Here is a 23,335-nt window from a genome sequence, read left to right as displayed (position 1 = left end):
GGCAGGAAGGGGGGTGTAAAGAGTACTTGATCTGTTTCTTATTCTACTTGACTGCTTTCACCTATTTTTTATTCAGCAGATATTCATCAATATTTATAATCCACAGATCATAGACTGAGGTGTCAAAGGAACCTCAGAGGCTATTGAGTTCAATTTCCTCATTTTATAGGTGGGAAAATTTAGGCCTCTGAAAGATTAAGAGACTTCCCCAAAGTTGTAGAAGGGAGTGACAGTAAGTCTATTTTTTCCCCATTGCAACGTGTTGCCTCTCAACTTGGTAAAATTTGGTCTGGGTATTTATAATGTAATTCAATTAGGAAATCATGTCCTATAGATTATGAACCCTTTTGATCTTCAAAATGAATCATAGTTTATATTTTATAGTCATGGAATTATGGAACATCTGGCCTGGAAGAGCCATTATCTTCTTATTTTACAGTAAAATAAAGCCTAAAAAGGTTAGATAAATTGCCCAAAATGACACAGAAAGACTTTAGACATTTTCATTTTCTTAGTCTCAATGAAGAATAGATTTGATGTTACATTTAGGAAATAGGTTGAGAAATAAAGACATTCCTAAAATTACCATGATGCCTATAGGTCATAGTTAAAAATATATCTAATTGTTAATATATTTCTTATCTGAAATATATTTCTTAATTGAGAAGAGACAGAGGGTAGGAGATAGAATGTTGGCCTTAAAAGACACCGAATCTTGCTTCAGATATTTGCTAGCAGTACCATTATGGGAAAGAATTTAATTTCTCAGTGCCTCAATTTCCTTATCCATAAAATGGGAGTAATATTATTTTAACTAAAGATTGTTGTTCAGAAAACATTTTATAAACCTAAAAGTATCATATAAATGTGATCTGTTTTTATTGACTTGCCGATCTGCATACTCAGAGCTCTAACACTGGTATGTGGAATCTATGACAGACTCCTTACAATATAGACAACTGAATATATTTTTATAAATTCTATCCCAAGAATGACCGCTTTAGACAGAGTTGGGGGAAGTAGAATGAGGTAGAGAGGGTCTCTATTAGTTCCAGGGAACTACCAGGTTTCAAGGAGGGCAATTAGCTGCTTCAGAGTCTTAGAAGTCTTATTTTCTACACTTAGGAATGAGTTCCTCCCCCTACTAGATAGTTAATTAAGGAGAGAGTCTGATCAGCTCTACCACCAATGAATATACTTTTATGTGAGAGTCCATATAAATATATTATCTACATAATCAAATGAATTCTATAAACATTTATGAGGTATGGTATGAAGGTAAGGAGAAATTTTTCTAGCTAAATCTAGAGCTCCTTTTGGGGACACCAAGAATTTCTCTGCAAAAGTGTTCATTTTGCTTATATTCATTATTTGATTCACTACTGATGCTAAAAAACAAAACTTTTTAAAGATATGTAGAGATCGTGGGATTTCGCTATTAACCAAGTTAATTTTCAGCAATGTCAGTTATGAAAATAATTTCTTTTATCATTGATAGGTAAGGGTAGTTGCTGGTAAGCATAGTGGGACTAGGCTCTTTGGGGACTCTGAATAGGGAAAAGTTCTTTGGAGAGTGTCTGGGTCTGCTAAAAATGATGGAACCTTGGTAGTAACTAGACAGGAACTGGGGAAAGGCATATTGAGCAGAGCTCCCTTTTCCTAATAGTTCCTGCCAGGGAAGGAAGAAAAAGACTTTGGGAAAAGTCACATGGTGGCAAAGACATAACTAGGGCAAGGTGATTAGGGTTTTGTCCCAGGACAAATTTAGAGGGTACTGTCAGCAGTTATAATCCTTAATGAGGTAGGAAAATCCAAAATTAGCACCCAGTTAACAGGAATAATTACTTAAAATAGGAAGGTATGAGATGGCCCACTTTCTCCCCTATCCTACAAGGATATCCTACCGCAGGTGAGCTTCATGCAGCCTTAAGATGTCCTAAAGTTTCCATTCATGTGTGCGTGTGTGTGAAGGTATCTCTACAGGTCTCTGTCTCTGTACCCTATAGAAGATGGTATCCCAGTGTCTCTTTCCTCTGCTGGACCTCATTAACTGATAACCATTATTTCTCCTCCCCATTCGCTCCTTTAACTGAATTTGTCTAAAGTGTTGATTTGAGGGAACTTTCTGCTCTGCTTGCCCTAGGGGCAAGTTTTGTGGCCCCTGTCCAAGCTGTCAGAATTGTGAGTTATGCTTTTAGGAGGAGAGTTGTCCAACTATACTAGAGAAGAGGAGATGAAACATGGCAACATTTCTTGAGATGATAAAAGGAGATTAAAAATTTAAGATTTTTCCAGCTTTGGGGATTAGTGACTCTTTTTCTCTTATGCCTTTGATCTCTTGTTACCACTAATTGTCTATCTCTTTTTCTTAGACTTCTGTCACTCTGGAGCGAGTCAAAATGTGGATCATTCTTTGCCTATGATGGCTCTTTCCTTCATCCCATAAATGTTATATCACAGAAGTTTATTTTAAATCAGATGATCAGCCTAATCATTCCAGGTGAAATGTATCCAAGGTGATCCATGTACAGTGGTTAATGGTCAAAGGACAAACAAAAAGGACATCGGGGGAGGGGATAACTCCAGATTCAGGGACTAGCGTAATAGGCCAAAAGCCGAGATTGATCTTTAAGGCAATAAGGGACCAAGAAGCAATGTTCCATAGAGCTATATTGTAGAGATATAGAGAATAAATCTTGAATGCATGGATATGTCTTACTACCAACAAATATGAAGATTAAACACAGTTTGGTATTAGCATTTAATCTATATATAATCGTTATAGTGTTGCATAGTGGATAAGCACAAATGGTGAGAAATCAATATAAATTACTAATTAATATTACTTTTACATAGTCCAACCAATCATTTCTGGAAAAAAGCAAGTAGAAGACTAGGAGAGGCAAGGCATTGCTCTCAGATTCTTCAGAATATTTCACCCAGGAGGACCAGGTCTTTCTATACTCCAGAAAGGAGTACTATGGTGTTCTAAGAATCCATGACTGGCAAATAAATATACTAGTGTCCAGGTAATGAAAACCATGACAGGGAGTGACTAAAGCCCTGGGTCACTCTTGTCTTGGGTGGGTCTTCCCCCTTGTGGAAGAATGAAACTCTGACAAAGATCCTAAGTTTCAGACAAAAGCTGATGAAAGGAAGAGGAGAAGGTTCAACTTTAGAAAGGAAGGGAGAGGGGATTTGGGAGAAAGGGGGTTTTCATTATTCCATCTGGGCACTCAAGGGCCCAAAAATCTGCCTTCTTTTACTAGTTCATCCTTCTATAAAGGAGGAATCTGAATAGTGTGATTTAAAATAAAAAGAATCCTCCCAATGTTTCTGTGAGATACCACCTTAAATTTGACCAAGTAGTGGTTTGATTGGCATAGCATATATATATATATTCATGGAAGGGAAAAGAAGTAAGGGCAATAGTCAATCGAACAATGCTGAGGGGCTGGGAGCTTTGGAGAGCAGGTGGGAAGAGAAGAGGGTGACCTGGAGCACAGGGCTCTGCAAAAGGACAGAGATAGAGGGGCTGCAGCTGGAGTCTTTGAGCCAGTAAGGAGGTTTGAAGGAGAGGGCACCATGTGCTTGAGAAACCAACAAGAGTGAAGGTCAGAAAGGGTCTCGGGGAAAATGGTTCAAAAGGGTAATAACAAAGGGAACTAAAAAAGAGACAAAAGGAAAGAGAAGTGGAAAGGGAGACAGGAAAAACAAAATTCCAAAGGCAAGTAGAAACAGAGTAGAGAAAGAGGGGTGGGAAAGGGATGGAAAGAAAGGAGGTAACAGTGAAGATAAGAGTAGAAAGATCTGAAATGTATGGGCTGAGGACAGAGACTGATAAGGTTTATGTGGGAATATTTTAAAATGTATGTGACTGTACATGCATGAAGTGTTGCAGAGACCTTCCCAGAGAGATGTCCAGAGAAAGGATAAAAGGCCAAGAAGTTAGCCACATAAGGGAAAAAAGGACAAGGATCTGTCCTCCAAGAGACAGCAAGCCAGCCAGGCCGTCCAGAGGATGAACGAGCTTCTTCCTTGGAGCAGGGCTGTGTCTCTGTTATACATTTAAAGTACATAGGCAGTCATTCAAGTAGCATTTTTAAGTGCCTACTACGTGCTGGTCACTGTGGTAAGTGTTGGGGATACGAAGAAAGGCAAAAAACAAAACCAAAACAAAATGCCAGTCCTTGCTCTCAAGGAACGAGATGTATAATGGGGAGACAACATGCAAACAATATATATGTGTATGTGTGTGTTTGTGTGTGTGTATATGTGTGTGTGTGTATATACACACACATATACATACATACACACACATATGTAACTGGATAAATCAAGGGTAATTTCAGAGGAAGTTTCTAAGATTAAGAACGATTGGAAAGGCTTCTTGCAGAAAGGTAGGACTTTCAATAAGTCTTTAAGAAAATCAGGGAAGTTAGGAGGCAGAGATGAGGAGGGAGAGTATTCCAGTTGTGGAATTTAAAAATGCAGGGAGTCCAGAGACAGAGGGCATTTAGAATAAGAAGGAGGCCATTGTAGATGAGTATGTGGAAGGAGAAGACTGGAAAGATAGGAAGGGGCCAGGCAGGGGTGGGCTGGAGCCAACTGTTCAGTTTTCAATGTAAACATTTGTACCTCAAAAAATTGGCAAATGTTCCAAATTGGGGCTTGATCTATTGTTTTATTGATTGTCTAGGCTTAAAAAAGTGATAGAGAAAATATTAATAATAAAGATTAAACTTAAATGTGTGTCATGGATACATTCTCCTCAGCTTCCCCAAGAGGAGGTTATTAAACCCCTGGCACTAGGTTATGAGGGGCTTGAAAAGTCAGAGAATTTCATATTTGATCCTGGAAGTGAGGAGTCAATGGAGTTTACTGAATGGGGGTGGGTTGTGATATGGCCAGATCCTCATTTTAGGAAGGTCCGTTTGACAGCTGAGTAGAGGATAGATGGGAGTGGGGAAAGACTTGAGGCAGGGAGATAATAGCCCAAGCACCAGGGGGTGGCAAGGCTGGAAGAGCAAAGTGGGCATTCTACAAGAGATGTCTCAAAGGCAGAATCACCAGCCACTAACAACCTATTGGATATAGAAGATAAGGGAGAGAGGGAGGAGTCCAGGATGACACCGAGGTTTTAAAGCTGGATGACTGGGAGGACAGTAGTCCCTCAACAGTAATAGGATTAAAGTTTTGGACATGCTGGGTTTAAAATGTCTACAAGACATTCAGTTAGGCACCTGGAGATGAGCAACATTAATATTGGACAAATAGATCTGAGAATCACCCGCACAGAGATGACATTGAAACCATGGGACTTGATGAGATCACCAAGTGAAAAACACATGACATGCTGCAATCTTAGCCTTATGAGCAGAATTCACATTCAGTGTGCTCAGTCCACAGGTGTGCTCCTGTCTGTGGAGATCCTGATCAAATATATCATGCAGTGAACCAGGTACTGATCATGCTCAGTCTATGATATCCGGGTCTGTGTATAATGGCCATTTATCTACTCAATCATCATGAATAATACCCTAAATCAGTTAGTTGTAGAAGCACAGAACTGTAACCTGGAAGGACTTTCCTCATTTTGTGGAGCTGTAGATTTCTAGACTCAGAAGAGATAAAATGTTATCAAAGGCAAATATCTTAATTTACACTGCTATTATATAATATATAGTTATATGCATATTAAAATTATATAATTGTATATGTTACATATAACTATATATAACTAAAATTATATAATTATATAAGCATATTTTTAAAAAACAAACCTAAGACTGGAAGTATAATGACTTATGAAACATGGAAACAAAGAACTCTCTCAAATAACGATCTGTTAATCTGCCTTGATACATGATAATGAGTAGTATCTTAACGTTCCATTTTAAGTTTCTATATAAATTCTCATAATTAGCTTTTCAAAAATTAAAATACATTTGAAAAGCACATTACCTGTACCAGATTGTAAATACATTCAATAGAGTTCTTCTTCACATCAGGGTCTGGGCTCCCAAGTAGTCTGATGAGTGGTTCCAGGCCACCATATTCAAATATTTGCACTTTACTGGTATATTCCACAGACATGTTTGCGAGGCAAAGGCTGGCAAATTCATGGATCACTACTTCTTCTGCATATCAAAAACAAATGATGAAATTATTGTATATGTTCATTTGTTCAGCTACTAAAGATAGTTGAAAAGGCAAACCACCACAAATCTTAAGTTTATTGCAAATGCATTGCTTCGGTCAAATCGGCCTTACACTATTGAAACAATGCAGAATGACTGCTTTCATGGTTTCTTTTGTTTTATAACAACAAGAAAAAACAAATTCCCCTCCACTCATGTCAGTTATTGATGTACTTGCCATGTGTTTAATGCTAAATGTTGTCTAACGCTTAAAAAAAATAGATCTAAATGCCCAAGATCCCCTCCCCCAATTGAGCTTTGATTTGAGGTTTTTGTTATAAATTTTTCATAAATTGTTTTTCCCACTGGGTGACAACAATTTCACTTTTTATAAATGCCAAACCAAGTTACCTTCCGGTGCCAGCTGAGCAATAACTGAATTCAGGATATCCAATTCCCTTAACAACTTTTTAACGTCATCTATAAAGAGAAAATGAAAATTATTCATGTTTTGTTATTAAAGAAAAATTAAAAAGGAAAGCATAAAGAGAATGCCAAGCTTTGAGTAACATCATAGAAATTCTCTGGTTTTTATTTAATATGGAAACAAATATAATTACAAAATTTAAAAATACTTGTAAATTTTCTATGACATAGGCCTACGAACATTTTAACTTAAAACATTTGACATAAAAATAAATTGAGGAATTATTAAGTTTTATTCCCTGCCTAACTTATTCTTTAGCATCATGTACATCCTAAACCTGACTTAAGGTGACGATATAGGAAAATAGGAATACCATATATTTTGCTTAGTAAAGATTAAAAAGAAGAAAAGGAAATCCACACGTTGAACATTTACAAATGTAAAGAGGAAACAATATTTTAATATTCAGAGGGACTTTGCTTTTAGCTTCTGTGTTTCTTAAAAAAAAAAAAGACATTTATTTTTAAATCCGTAAAGGTATTAGTTAAATATTATTTTGAGGAAAATATAATTTAAGGAGAGGATCATTGGCTATACTTCTGCCAGTGATGGGTAATAAAGAATATTAAATATGAAAGGCCAAAGGAAGATATGAAGCAGGAAGCACCTAAGATGGCTCCCTGTGGGTATGGGGGGTTGGCAGAAGGATAAAATAATGTCTGAGTTGAAAGTAAATCTGACTTTCTGGGATGGGGCATAGAAATTGTAGAAGAAATCTTAAGAGAGGGCTTTTATATAGATACATACTTAGTTTGGACAGCTAAGAGAGGCAGTGGATAAAGTGCAGGGCCTATAGTCTGGAAGACCTGAGTTCAAATCCTGTCTCAGATACTTACTAGCAGACACTTAGTAGCTGTGTGACCCTGGGCAAGTCACTTAATTCTATTTTCCTCAGTTTCCTCATCTGTAAAATGATCTAGAGAAGGAAATGGTAAACTACTCAAGTATCTTTGCCAAGAAACTCCCCCCAAAACGGGTTACAAAGACTCGTACACGACTACACAGCAGTACTTAGCTTGGATTTATGGGTGAAGAATTAGTGGGAAGGGGAAGTCTCATATTGTACTGGAGATGTATTGGAGTGTGATTTTTATGTTAAATCCAGTCAGACACAAAAATGTAGTACATGATTGCCACTGATAATTTGTTTTCCAATTACAAGTTGTTTAAATATGTATGCTGATGTAATTTTAGGGTTTAAGAGGGGATTAATTTCTGCTCTGTGGGAAACTAATGAATAATGGACAAAAAGGCGTCATTCTCTGCAGAGATGCCTCGAGCTATCTTTGAACAACATTGAAATAGCCAGAACCATGACCGAAGGGATAATGACCATTAGCACACCAGAACTGGACTTTACCAAAAGACTAGGAAATCCATGGTTGGAAGGGAATCTCAAGCCTCCTGGATGGTAGACCTTCTTAGAGTCAGCTTGGAAGGGGTATTATCGATAATGTTATTTATGTGACAGTTTACTGAGGAAGTCTCATGTCTACAAGTGGTCAGGGGCTTTGGTAGATAGCCACTGACACAGGCTGTAATTTTACCAAGGGGCCTCACAGAACAGGAACTGAGCCTGTGGTAATACAAGACCTTCTATTGTAATCCTTAACCAATTACACAAATCTTCTCACTCTGGAAGCAGGAACAGGTAATTGGAGAACATATGCTCTGGGTCCTTCACTCTGACCAACTTGTTCTTTAAAGTTAACATGCGTCCTTCAAAAGTTGTGTCTAAATCCAATTTAATATACTTAAGGAACTTACTATATAAAGGAATGCCATGCTGCATACTTTTATTGTGTTAATATTTGTTGCTTAGTCCTTTCAGTCATGTCTGACTCTGCGACCCCATTTAGAATTTTCTTGGCAAAGATACCAGAAAGGTTAGACATTTCCTTCTCCAGCTCATTTTACAGATTTGGAAACTGAGGCAAACTGGGTTAAGTGACTTGCCCAGGGTCACACAGCTGCTAAATGTCTGAGGCTAAATTTGAACTCAGGAAAAGGTTTTCCTGACTCCAGGCTCAGTGCTCTAAGCACTATGGTACCACCTAGTTGCTTGATCTTCTTAATAATCACTCTCTAAATTTTTTGTTTTGGAATTGGGATGTATACAAGTTGAACTTCATAAATGTATGACAGTATATAGTACAACAGGTAGAAAGCCAGCCTTAAAGTCCACCTCTGATACTGTCTGTGTGACCCTGGTCATGTCACTTAAACCTCTCAAGGTTCTAGACCACCTGCCAAGATTGTAAGTTTCAGAGAAGGGGATGACCTACATTGGTAGAGAGAGTTTGCTCTGCTAGGGAAACCAATCATAGTCTAGCCCTTGTATCCCCATCCTATAATACATGCATCGATAAATCCCTATAAACATAAAAAAGCAAACTAAAAATAGTGGCATTATTTATTTGGCCCTTGGTTTGTGGGTTGTTTTTGCCCCTCTATGGATCAACAGCCCTCGAAAAAAGTGCAATAGAGCCAAAGAGTACACAAAGCAGCTTAATTCAAAATTGTGATTTTCCTTCAATTCAGGAAATTAGAAATTATGTTTCTCCTCCTTTCCCCAGTACCAGAAGAGATTATCATAGTTATAACTACATATTACATGTACATAGCGATGATTTGGTTACCATGCAAGCCTTAAAAGACCTTTTGAAGGAGGCTCTTTCAAAATAAAAATAAAATGAGAATGCATTACATAGGACTTAACATAGCTGAAAAATAGATCCTTACTATTGGAAGCCAGAATTCCAAATACCATGGTGGCGTTTCTTCTCACAATTTTGTCTTCATGTGTGAGCAGTTTGGTTAAAGGTTCCACAGCTCCAAGTTCAAGAAGAGTGGCTTTATTTTCCTCACCTGACATGTACATAAATAAGACCATTATAGAATTCCTATTTTATCTTCGGTCTCCTTCTCTTTTATTTCACGTCTTTCCTCTGCTCCCTTTCAAATATCAACATCAGTTTAGTCTCCTCTTATTCTACCTCCTCATTCTTCCCATTTTTCTGGGTCCATCATCATTTGCTTTCAAACATATTTCAATATATTCTGTAAGCTTCCTATACTACTAGTAGTGCAAAGTTTGGAGGCACAAGACCTAGCTTACCCAAACCAGGCATCCTCCTCTCTCTAAAGGGAAGCTGAGCTCATCACCATGAGGGTTTCCTAGATGGAAGGCAGTGTGACATAATAAGGAAAGCACTGCTTTTGAAGTTAATGGTTTCTAGTCCAGATTTTTGCCACTGATTCCCAATCTTGGGAAAGTCACTTAAACTACTCTTTTTCACCATCAGAAAAACAGGAAGAACACTGCTGACGTCATAGAGTTTTGGGAGAGTTAAGGCAGTTCACAGCTCTGAAAGTACACCAAAGGTATTCAGTGGCATGTAAAATACAAGCTCTTTGTGGGCAGCATCTTTACAGGGAGCAAATCCTAGTAAGGAGGTCATGGGATCAATAATAAAATGTTTTATGTTAGAAAGTTGCTATTAGATTGGTTCCTGACAGAACTACTCATTGTGATATCTAAACTGCCATTCAGTTTATACAATAATTTTTGGAAAAAAATTGATAACATGTAAATGTTAATTAAAAATTCCCTCATTTTGTCTTGCTTTCCTCCCTGCTACTCTTAAGTATTTATTCTTTCCCTTTATTTCCCTCCCCCATCTACTTCATTCTCAGTCACTCAGAACAGTGAAGCAGTTAATCCATAGATCTCCTGGAATACTTTCTGAGCCTCTCTCTCCCACACACCATCTCTAAATTTACTGTTGTGGGCAGTATCATATCCTGACCTCTTCCCTTTAGCCACCTACCTCCTAAACAAAAGAGAAAATAAGAGAAGTGACATCTTTTTTCCAAACTCTAATTTAGTTCTTATTTACAAAAAAGAAAATGGAAGGACAGTGAATGGTAGGGTTCGTTTGGTTTTTTTTCTAATATAATCCTTTTTTTTATTTAGCTGAAGACAGGGCGTCATAGAAGAAAACTGTATATCAGTGCGCAACTAAACTCTCCAGAATGTAGTTACTGGTCCAGAAAGGACGATGGGGCATCCTAACTTTGTCCTTACGCTACCCAAGTAGAGATATTTCAAGAGCTCTACTCAAGCACCAATAGGATTGTGTAAGAGCTTCTTCACTTCTCACCCTCTCCTAAAGGGTGTGCCCACTTATGGTATGTCTATGACTTCCACTGATGTCATCTTAGGTCTGGCAGTTTGGAATAGGGACCAGAGCTCTGTGGTTGCTTTGGTCTTAACTGTTCAAATGTAGAAGTGGGATTTCACTGACCAGAGACACCTAAGTAAAGGTAGTTGAGATGATCACAAATCATTAGCCTTTCTCCTCCAGAATTCCCTTAGTTGCTAAAATATAATTTTCTTCAAGATAGAAAAAATGATTTTTGAAACGGTTACTTAGGTCTCTCATTTGATGAGAAAAAACTTTTAAAATGAAAAAAATCACAGAAAAATTTAAAATAATTTTAGGTGATTTGAATTATTGCATAAACTATTTTTATTATAAAAGCTAAACTTATATAGTATATTTGAATGTAAGTTCAATACCAGCATTCAAAGGTCCAGATCATAGGAATAGGAACAAATCATGTCTGCTATCTGAGAGTAAGCCTAGCTAAGTAAAGAAGGGCTTATCACCAGAAAATTGGATATTTGATCTCACTACAGGTGGTAATAGTGGCAGAACAGGAAACAAAAAGAAAAGACAAAATGGCCCCAATTCCTACGTGATTGTCTATAGTAATCACACTAGAGATGGAGAGGAAAAGGGAGAAAAGATTTTAGACACATTTTAGATAATCTATAAATATTAAGTTAATTGCTGGTACTCTAAATCAGTAATCTCTGAACTGTTTTGATCACATTCCCCCATTAGTAAAAAAAAAAAAAAAAGAGAGAGAGAGAGAATATACCCTATATATAACATATGCATATGTATATAAATTAAAGATACTGTGATACAATCATGTTGATCATAAAAGTTACACAAAAAATAACTTTTCAAAAGGATGAGTTAAAGATGCAATAATTGTTTAAATTAGAATCAGATTCCTGATTAGATGAATGACATGTTTAGACCTGTGGCTAAGGAATTGGCAGCAGTGTGGAGGATAGATTGCATTGGAGAAAAATTTGAAAGAAGAAAGAACATTAGGGGATTATACTCCAGGGAGAGATGACAAGGACCTAAACAAGAGTGGTTGCTACATGAGAGGAACAAAAAAGTGGGGCTATGAGAGGAGAAGTGTAGAATCAGCAAGGCTTTGCAATGGGAGATTGAGGAGTCAACCTAGGTGATTAGAAACATAGTGGAAATAAGGGGAATTGGGGAGTGTTGGATGGTAATAGGTGAGAGGGTGGAGCGATGTTGGAGCATGATTGGCTACTATGAGGAGGGTGGGATGCAACCCATCTTCTTGGATTTGTTGTTCAGTTGTTAAGTCATGTCAGACTCTTCATAAGCCCACAGACCATAGCACACCAGGTCCCTCTATCCTCCACTATCTCCCAAACTCTGTCCAGCTCATCTTTGTTGCTTCCATGACTCTATCTATCCTCATCTTCTACTGCCCCCTTTTACTTTTGCCCTCAATCTTTCCCAACATCAGGGTCTTTTCCAGTGAGTCTCATCTTCTCATTATGTGGCCAAACTTTTTAAGCTCTGCTTAAGTATTTGACCTTCCAGTGAACAGCCTGAATTAAGTTAAGTACAGACTGTTTGATCTCCTTGCTATCCAAAGGACTCTCAAAAGTCTTTCCCAGCACCATAATTCAAAAATGTCGATTCTGTGGCACTCAGCTTTCATTATAGTCCAACTCTCATGGCCATACATTACTACTTAAAAAACCATGTTTACTACATGGAACTTTGTCGGCAAGGTGATGTCTCTGCTTTTTAGTATGCTGTCAAATTTTCCAGAGTTTTCCTTCCAAGGAGCAAGCATTTTTTTAAATTTCATGGCTGTGCTAGCAGTCTGCAGTTATCTTTGAGCCTGAGAATATTAAATCTGACACTGCTTCTATTTCTTCTCCATGTGTTTGACTGGAAGTGACGGGACCAGTTGCCATGATCTTAATATTTTTTTGATGTTAAGCTTCAAGTCAATTTTTACACTCTCCTCTTTCACATTCATTAAGAGGCTTTAAAATTCTTCTTCACTTTCTGCCACCAAAGTGATATCATCTATATATCCTAGATTATTATTTCTCCCAGAAACCTTAATTCTGGTTTTTGATTCATCCAGTTTGGCATTTTGCATGATGTTCTCTGCAAGTAAGTTAAATAAGGCAACAATATACAGCCTTGTCATGCTCCTTTCCCAATCTTAAACCAATCAGTTGTTCCAGGTTTAGTTATAACTATTACTTCTTGACCTACATACAAGTTCCTTAGGGGAGAAGTAAGATGATTTGGTAATCCCATCTTTTTGAGGACTTGTTACACTTTACTGTGATCCATACAGTAAAGTGTAGCAAGTCCTTTAATACAGTCAATGAAGCAGAAGCAGATATTTTTCTGGAACTCCCTTGCTTTCTCCATAATCTAGTCAATGCCGACAATTTGGTCTCTAGCTCCATTGCCTCTTCAAAAACCAGCCTGCTCTTCTGCTAATCCTCAGTTCACATATTGCCGAAGCCTAGCTTGGAGAATTTTAAGCATAACCTTGTTCTCAAATGAGCACTATTGTTTAGTAATTTCAGCATTCTTTGGTGTTGCCCTTCTTTGGGATTGGGACATAAACTGATATTTTCCAATCCAGGGACCACTGTTGAGTTTTCTAAATTTGCAGACATATTGGGTGCAGCAGCATCTTTTTAGATTATATATTCCTGACCTGGAATTCCATCACTTCCATTAGCCTTATTGTGATGAATAGCTTAGCTTTGCTTCCTGAGACCCAGTTGACTTAATTCTTCAGGATGTCTAGCTCTGGAGCAGTAACATCACCATTGTGGTTATTGGTGATGTTAAGATCTCTCTTGTGTAGTTCTTCTGTATATTCTTAACATCTCTTCTTAATCTCTTATGCTTCTGTTAGGTCCCCATCATTTTGTCTTTTATCACTTCCATTTTTACATGAAACGATCCCTTAATATCTCTATTTTTTTTTTGGAAGAATTCCCATATTTCCCATTCTTTTGCTTTCTTCTCTTTCTTTGCATGCTCATTTAAGAAAACCTTATCTCTTCTTGCTATTCTGTGGAATTTCACATTCAGTTGGGTATATCTTTCCCTTTCTCCTTTCCCTTTCCTTCTTTCCTCAGCTATTTGTAAAGCCTCACCAGACAGTCATTTTGCTTTCTTGCACTTCTTTTTCTTTGGAATATTTTTTGTTGCTTTCTCCTGTACAACATTGCAACCATCTGTACATAGTTCTTCAGGCACACATATCTACCAGATCTAATCCCTTAAATCTATTCATCACCTCCACTTCATAGTCATAAGAGATATTACATAGGTCATACCTACACAATCTGATAGTTGCTTCTTTCTTCAATTCAGTCTAAATTTTGCAATAAGAAGCTCATGATCTGAGTCAAAGTCAGCTCCAGGTCTAATTTTAACTGACTGATAGAGCTTTTCCACCTTCACCTGCAAAGTATATAATCAATCTGATTCCAATATTGACTATCTGATGATGTCCATGTGTAGAGTCACCTTTTGGGTTGTTGAAAAAGAATATTTGTTATGATCAGTGAGTTATCTTGAAAAAACTAGCCTCTGCCCTATTTAATTTTGTGCCAGACCAGACTTACTTGTTATTCCAGTTACCTTTCCATTTTCTACGTTAGCATGCCAGTCTCTTATGATGTATGTGACAAGTTTTGGTGTTATTTCTAGAAGATATTGTAGATCTTCATGAAATTGATTAATCATGGCCTCTTCGGCATCACTGGTTGGAGCATTGACTTGTATGACTATGATGTTGAGGGGATTGCCTTGAATTCAAACAATTACCATTCTGTCTTTTTTGCGATTATATCCCCGTACTGTTTTTCTCACTCTTTTATTGACTATGTGGGCCATTCCATTTCTTCTAACAGATTCTTAGCCACACCAGTCTATGTAGTGATCACCTGTAGTAAATTTACCCATTCCTTTCCATTTAAGTTCACTTACACCAAAGATGTTGATGTTTAATCTTTTCATCTCCTGTTTGACCACATAGATCTTTTATTCAAGGCTCCTAAGCAACGTTGATCTTTACAGCATCAGACTTTCCTTTCATCACCAGACACATCTGCAGCTCAGCTTCCTTTCTGCTTTGGCCCAGTCACTTTATTAATACTGGAGCTATTTGTAGCTGTCTTCCACTCTTCCCCAGTGTTGTGTTGGACCTTCTGACCTGAAGGGCCTATCTTTTAAGGTCATCTCTTTTATCATTTTAATACTGTCTGTGGGGTGTTCTTGGCAAAGATAGTGGAATGGTTTGCCATTTCTTTCTCCAAAGGATCACCTTTTGTCAGAATTCTCTACTGTGCCCTGTCCATCTTGGATAGCTCTTCATGGCCCAGCTCACAGTTTCACTGAGTGATGCAAGCTTTTCCACCTCAACAAGACAGTGATTGATTTAGAGGGGATCTGCTAGTTTATCCCTATTATATCAATGTGTATATAGATACAGAGCCTAATTTGAATACCACTGCTCAAAATGAGAAACTGTGGGAGGAATTAAGTGACAGCAGAAGACATATGTAAGTTGTAACTAAATGAAAGGATGGCTCACAGATTCTCCTTGGAGACAAGGCAAAAAAGTTCATTTTATTGTGTATCCAAAAGCAACAAAAAACATCACTTCTTGGGAAATCTGATTATCTCATCTTAGATTACTTAGAAGGATAGTTCCCCATAACAATTGAGTACTATTATTTTAAAGTCATATTGTTTGGAATGTTTACAGTAACTCTTTTTGGAAGTTATACTCACTAACTGTAGGCCCCTGCTTTCCCCCATAAAGTTCTGTCTTGGGCACTCCAATATTCTCCCTCTTTATTTTTTCATTTGGTGATCTCATCAGTTCCCATAAATTAAACTATCATCTCTATGGAACATATTATCTATCAGATTTATGAGTAGGAGAAGAATATATGAATAAACAAGAGATAGAAAACATTGTGGAATGTATAATGGATAAGTTTGATTACATTAAACTAAAAAGGTTTTGAACAAATAAAACCAATGTAGTCAAGATTAGATGGAAAGTAGAAAATTGGCAAGGGGTAGAATTATATAGATAGTTTCTCAGATAAGGGCCTCATATCTCAGATATGTAGAGAACTTTGTCAAATTTATAAGAATATGAATCATTCCCCAATTGCTAAATGGTCAAAGGACATGAACAGGCAGTTTTTTTAATGATGAAATCAAAACTATATATAGCTATATGACAAAATACTCAATCAATCATTGATTAAAGAAATGCAAATTAAAACAACTTCTCTCACACCAATAAGATTGGTTAAAATGACATCAAAGGAAAATGACAAATATTGGATGGGATGTGGAAAAATTGGGACACTAATACATTGTTGGAGCAACTGTGAACTGACCCAACCATTTTGAAAAACAATCTGGAGTTGGACCCAAAGAGTTATAAAACTGTGTATATCCTTTGACTCAGCAATACTACTATTAGGTATGTTTCCCACAGTGATCAGGGAAAAAAGGAAAAGAACCTATATGTTCTAAAATATTTATGGCAGCTCTCTTTGCAGTGGCAAAGAATTTGCAAATTATGGGAATACCTATCAGTTAGGAAATAGCTAACTAAGTTGTGGTATATGATTGTGATGGACTACTACTAATGAGCAGGTCGACTTTAGAAAAACATGGAAAGACTTGCATGAAATAATGCATACTGAAACAAGCAGAACCAAAAGAACATTGTAGGTAGTAACAGCAAAATTGTTTGGAAAAATTATTATGAAGGACTAAGTTATTCTGAGTAATATGAATATTCAAATCAACTCCAAAGGACTTGTGAAGGAAGATGCTATCTATCTCCAGAGAAAGAACTGATATATGGAAGTATATATTGTATGATTTTATATACCACATGTGTGTGCATTTGTGTCAAATTCAGCCTTTTCTAGTGCAGTGTTAGGATGGAGGAAGGGGGACAGCTCAGAATTCAAAATATGACCAAAAAATTAAAAAAAAATTTAAAAAAAAAGAAAATAATTAGATCTGTGGTCTCACCAATGTGAGAATTCCCTGCAGCGATACATATCTCAACCCTCCTTGCCTGCTCAGTGTTCTCCTCCAATTTTACAGGCATCACAACCATACTAAAAAAGGCCATTTGTCTGTTTCCTTTTGTGCTAAGAGCAATATCCTAACCTCTGCTCCCATGCAAGTTAGGCATTCTTTCCTGAAAAGATATTGAGAATATCCTTGAACCTTGGTTGTCTCAGTATGTTAAAGCTCCAGGCAGCTGACACAACTTCCTTGTCTGAATTCGGAGCAGCCACACACGACGCTCTCAGATGCTGGCCTGGTGAATCATGATGGGCAACTCAGAGGGAGTTTCACTCAACTGCATCAACTCACCATGTCCTGAATGTCTGTGCTGGTTCAATAAACTTCTTCTGCCATGATTAGTAAATCTCCTTTTTTAACTCTTGAATGACTGATGAACTTCTCATTTTGTCCCAGAATTGAGCCTAAACTCTCAGAGGAGTCACCTGAGTTAGATTCAGCCCAGAATGTCTCTTATTCTCCCTGTCTGACTAGTCTTATCTTTTTTGCTCATAGACTTTTCATGATTTTCTTTAAAACTAAATATGTTGCTGCCTTCTCATTCATGCCATGTGCCCCTTCAGTGCCCTTTGGGTCACCCTCATTTTCAGTTCTTTGGAGTAGTGTTTCATGGCTTTCATCATGCAATAACACTGCAAGAATGTTGATATTTTTTTTAAAAAATTTTTAGAAAAAGAATGTTGATATTAAAAATATGGGGCTTTGATTCAGGGAGAAGTTTGGCATCATTAAAAGAACATGCAATTTCCTAAAGAAAATCCAGCTGCTTTTCTCTTATTTAATTTTAGATCCAATGATTACCCATTTGCAAGATATAGAAACTGATGGACAAGCTAATAGGTTGTCTATTCAACTATATATCATAGTTGATGCAATAATTACTCTTTATGAACTGTTTTTTTTCTTTCGCAAATAGGCTAAACTATTTGGAGACATCATGGATCTCATTTAGGAGGCTCCACAATGTTTTGAGAGTTGATGCAATTAAAGCAATGTCATACATGCAATTTGGAGCATCTGGAAGGCCTTGCCATCTACAAAGAATCTTTCTCTGGTTCAAAGTCAGGGTTGGAGCTCCTCCATGACAGTTGTGTACAGGGAACACTTTTCCTTATTTTGTGCCTAAATATTATGTTTATTATTATTTTATTTCTCATGAAATGTGTAATTTTGATACATGCTTGAGAGCCACCTTATTAGAGAAGGAAATCTGAAGTGACATTTTGCTGAATTGAATCAAATTCTTTTAAAAAATAGCTAACAAAGAGTAAGTAGAGTGGGAGCTTATGTAATTGGTATCTTTCAGTCAGTTGTGTGTCCAAAAAGATGTGATCTACTCTTCCTTACTCAAGCCTTCATCAAGGATGCCCTCAATATGTATGTAGATTATTCCCATAGATATTTTGTAGAGATGGGTAAGTTAGGCATGTGAGCTGATAGGTACTGATTTCTCAATTAACTTAAAAAAATAATAAAGCCTAATATATGTTCTAAGCATTTGATATCTTCTTCATTTTAAATATTATTACTAATATATGTTATAATGAACATTAATATAAAAAACAATTAAAAATTGTTGACATTTAATTAAAAAACTTCAAGGATACATGTTTTCTTTAGTGTGACTATTGCATGTGTACTTTAGTAGATATTCATTATAGTTACTATGGAGGAAAAAGAATTTTGCCAACTGGTCTCCATCTTTTTGGCCATAAGTCTTTACAGTTGTAACCTGCCTGATATTCATGTGACAGACTTGCCATCTGTCATTGGGCCTATATTCAAAGCCTTTCACTATGGTTTTTGATCTTCCAACACCTTCGTTCCCTTAGAATAGTCTTCCAAAATCAAGGGTAATCTCTGTCTCAATTTGTTTTAATAAAAGACTGAGGTGCAATTGAGCAAGATCAATTTATTAACAGTGGTGCATATAGCTATTAACAAAGAGGGTGGGGTGGAGCCAAGATGGCAGAGTAGAAAGACTCACATACACTAACTCTTCCCTCACAGACCATAAAATACCTGTAAAGAAAGACTCTCAACAAATTCTAGAGTAGCAGAAGCTACAGAACAAAGGAATGGAGGAGATTTCCAGTCCAGGGTCACCTGAAAGGCCAACAAGAAAGGTCTGTCGCATGGGATGTGGAGCAGAGCCTGGTACAGCACCAGGAGGAGAACCTGAGCAGGCCTCGGGGGCGGAATGTCCAGTGGCAGTAGCATTGGTTCGCAGATCCCTCAACCCACAGGTGACAAAGGTCAGATTTTTTTGCTGACTGAGAAGGGAGCAGGGTCTCCCCATAGCGCCGGCCTCAGGCAATGGTGGCAGAGGCTGCATCAGGCAGCAGCAGCTCCCACAGCAGCCTGCATCCATTGATGAATCGTAAAACCCCTGGGGGAACTGAGCAGCTGATCCTTACCTCAGCCCTATGTGGTGGCCCTGACCCCACCTAATGCTCCTGGAGGAATTGAGCAGCTGATCTTTATCTCACACTGAATGGCGGCCCTACCCCACCAAAAGCCCCTGGGGAAATTGAGCAGCTTATCTGAATCTCAGCCCCCAGTGTTGGCTTGGTAGAACTGAAGGTTAGGTGATTGTGGAGAGGAAATTCTACCTCTCACAGATTCTACACACAAAAGTTTCTGGTTGCTCCCAGACCAGTGTACACACTTCATTGCGCCACCGTGGAGGAACTGAGATGTTACAGATCCCCAGAGTATACCCTACTCTTGACAAAGGACCCAAAAGTCAAGGAAATGGTTGGGAAAATGCCCCCAAAAAAGGGGAAAAAAATAAGACCATAGAAGGTTACTTTTTTGGCAAACAGATATCTTCTCCCATCCTTTTGGATGAGGAAGAACAATGCTTATCATCAGGGAAAGGCATAAAAGTCAAGGCTTCTCTATCTGAAAAATCCAAAATAAATATTCAATGGTCTCAGGCCATGGAAGAGCTCAAAAGGGATTTTGATAATCAAGAGAGGTGGAGGAAAAGTTGGGAAGAGAAATGAGAGAGATGCAAGAAAAGCATGAAAAGTGAGTCAACAACTTGCTAAAGGAGACCCCAAAAAAATGCTGAAGAAAATCACACCTTTAAAAACAGACTACCTCAATTGGCAAAAGAGGTTCAAAAAGCCAATGAGGAGAAGAATGCTTTAAAAAGCAGAATTAGCCAAATGCTAAAGGTGGTTCAAAAGCTCACTGAGGAAAATAGTTCTCTAAAAATTAGAATGGAACAGATGGAGGTTAATGACTTTATGAGAAACCAAGAAATCACAAAACAAAACCAAAAGAATGAAAAAATGGAAGATAATGTAAAATATCTCATTGAAAAAACAACTTACCTGGAAAATAGATCCAGGAGAGACAATTTAAAAATTATGGGACTACCTGAAAGTCATGACCAAACAGAGCCTAGACATTATCTTTCATGAAATTATCAAGGAAAACTGCTTTGATATTCTAGAACTAGAGGGCAAAATAAATATTGAAAGAATCTACCAATCACCTCCTGAAAGAGATCCAAAAAGAGAAACTCCTAGGAATGTTGTAGCTAAATTCCAGAGTTCTCAGGTCAAGAAGAAAATATTGCAGGCAGTTTCCACAAGTATTGTGGAAATACAATCAGGATAATGCAAGATCTAGCAGCATCTACATTAAGGGATTGAAGGGCTTGGAATAGGATATTCCAGAAGTCAAAGGAACTAGGACTAAAACCAAGAATCACCTACCTAGCAAAACTGAGCATAATACTTCACGGAAAAAAATGGCTTTTCAATGAAATAGAGGACTTTCAAGCATTCATGATGAAAAGACCAGAACTGAAAAGAAAATCTGACTTTCAAACACAAGAATCAAGAGAAGTATGAAAAGGTAAACAGGAAATATAAATCATAAGGGACTTACTAAAGTTGAACTGTTTACATTCCTACATGGAAAGACAATATTTGTAACTCTTGAAACTTTTTTCAGTATCTGGGTAGTTGGTGGGATTATACACACATACACACACACACACACACAAACAAACACACACATAGAGAGAAAGAGAGACAGAGCACAGGGTGAGTTGAATATGAAGGGATCATATCTAAAAAAATGAAATTAAAGGGTGAGAGGCATATATTGGGAGGAGAAAAGGAGAAATGGAACGGGGCAAATTATCTATTATAAAAGAGGCAAGAAAAAGACTTTTCAATGGAGGGAAAAGGGGGGAGGTGAAAGGGAAAACATGGAGCTTACTCTTATCACATTTGACTCAAGGAAGGAATAAAATGCACACTCATTTTGGTATGAAAACCTATCTTATAATACAGGAAAGTAGGAGAGAAGTGGATAAGCAGGGTGGAGGGGATGAAGGAAGAGAGGACAATGGGAGAAGGGAGCAATTAGAAGTCAGCACTTGGACAGGGACAAGGTCAAAAGAGAGAGTAGAAGAAATGAGGGGCAGGATAGGATGGAGGGAAATATAGTTAGTCTTACACAACATGACTATTATGGAAGTCATTTTCAAAACTACACATATATAGCCTATATTGAATTGCTTGCCTTCCCAATGGGGATAGGTGGGGAGGGAGGAAGGAGGAGAAGTTGAAACTCAAAAGTTTAGGAACAACTGTTGGTATTGTTCCTGCATACAAATGGGAAACAAGAAATACAGGTAATGGGGTACAGAAATTTATCTTGCCTTACAGGACAAAAGAGAAGATGGGGATAAGGGAAAGGAGGGTTGTTAGAAGGAAGGGCAGCTTGGTGGTAGCAGTAATTAGAATTCTCAGCACTTTGGGGTGGGGGGAGGGGAGAGATAGGGAGAAAAGTTGGAACTCAAAATTTTGTGGAAGTGAATGTTGAAAACTTAAAATAAGTAAGTTAAAAAAAAAAGAGAGGGTCAGAGTGGCAACCTCAGCATAGCTGGGGAACCTTTTTTATTAACATACAATGAAAAAGAGGTCTTGGTAGGTGTAGAGAAAAGATGACAGGTTGTAGGGTTGAGGCAGAAACATTAGAATTGGTTATGCTGAGAAAGGTGTGTGGGCATTCAGTTGAGGCTAATTATACCCCTTTTAAACAGTTAAGGAATATTCATTATTTCTGGGACCTATCTGTATCTTGTAGTCTTTGCTAGGGGATCACAGCTAACAGATTGTCTTCTTGGAAGAGATAAAAGCTCCCTTTACACAGACAAGAAAGGACAGACATATCTTTTGGGGATGATAATTTTGTGAGGCTAAACAACCATATACCCATGAAGTATTTTAGGGGATATAGGCAGGAAAGATAACTACCTTTTTTTTAAACTAACTTTAAGCTAACTCAGAGGAAGAGCTGGATTTTTCAGCTCAATTCAAGGATTTAGCAATATGGCTTGAGCAATCATTCAAAATGGGGCAATAATACAGAATAGAATCAGTTAAAGAGTAGAAGCAATTATAAGACGAGGCACTGGAATAGAACTACAATTCACATTTGTTAAGTAAGATTAATGCTAGTCAATACTTTAAAATGTGAATACAAGACCATGTAGTGGAAAACACCGATTCAATTCAACACATATTTATTAAGAACCACTCTGGGCAACGAATTGTGCTCAGGGTTATGGAAACAGTCAAAACTCTCTACCCTCAAGGAACTTCCAACATGGAAAGAGGCAAGTCAACACAAAAGACGTACAAAGTAATAAAAAGAAATTTCATGAGGAAAATAACACTAACCATTGGAAGATCAGGAAAGGTTTCTTGTACATGGTGGCCCCTGAGCTGTGTTTTGGAGATAGGGGTTCTATCTTGCAGAAGTAAGGAAGAAATATATTCCTTTGTGCTAAGACAGAGCAATGGGCAGTGGAGTTCCAGGTGTGAAAACTAGCTATATGGTCAGGCTTACTATAATGGGGAAGGAAATTAAGATTGGAAAGGTTAGTGGGAGTTGTATTGAAGTGAGCCTTTTAAATGTCAGGCGTAGGTTTTGTATCTTATCCTAAAGAAACAGGGAGCTGTTCAAGATCTTTCCTTAGGGGAGTATTATGTGCTTTAGGAGAATCAATTTAGCAACTGGCTTCTACAGAATGTAGAAAGGAGAGAAACTAGGGAAACAGGAACTAATGACAGATGATGAGGCTCCGGTCTAGGGTAAAGGTTATGTAACTAGTGAGAAACTAATGGATGGAAATAAGACCGGCAAAAATTGGCAAGTGATGGAATTTGAGGAGTGAGGGAAATGGGAGAGTCAAAGATGAGCCTAAAGGTGAGGACCTGTATGACTGGAAAGATGGTAGTGTCCTTTATCAAACAGGGAAGTTAAGATGTGCTTTCATCCAAGTTTCTGATGAGGATGGCAAATTAACTAAGTTTTGTTTTCATATGTTTGATGTAAAATTTTTTTTTAAAGTAAATAAAATTCTGAATCCAGTAAAAGAATAT

General features: G+C 37.6%; 1 protein-coding gene across 5 annotated transcripts in view; it reads right to left on the bottom strand.

Annotated features, from left to right (window-relative positions):
* The window catches only part of ARMC3 (armadillo repeat containing 3), a 129,532-nt gene that overhangs the window by 89,891 nt on the left and 16,306 nt on the right, over positions 1 to 23,335 (bottom strand). For all 5 annotated transcript variants that reach the window (XR_011976667.1, XM_072651702.1, XM_072651703.1 and 2 more), the window contains 3 exons: positions 9,370 to 9,495; positions 6,552 to 6,620; positions 5,965 to 6,140 (listed from right to left, as the gene is read on the bottom strand). Coding sequence is in view for 4 of the 5 variants with exons in the window: in XM_072651702.1 (XP_072507803.1) it covers positions 5,965 to 6,140; positions 6,552 to 6,620; positions 9,370 to 9,495 (371 nt within the window). In the remaining variant the exon portion in view is untranslated. The remainder of the gene's footprint in view (positions 1 to 5,964; positions 6,141 to 6,551; positions 6,621 to 9,369; positions 9,496 to 23,335) is intronic.

This window comes from Notamacropus eugenii, chromosome 3 (genome assembly GCF_028372415.1).
Source record: "Notamacropus eugenii isolate mMacEug1 chromosome 3, mMacEug1.pri_v2, whole genome shotgun sequence".
NCBI lineage: Eukaryota > Metazoa > Chordata > Mammalia > Diprotodontia > Macropodidae > Notamacropus > Notamacropus eugenii.
This window is presented reverse-complemented; position numbering and strand designations above follow the sequence as displayed.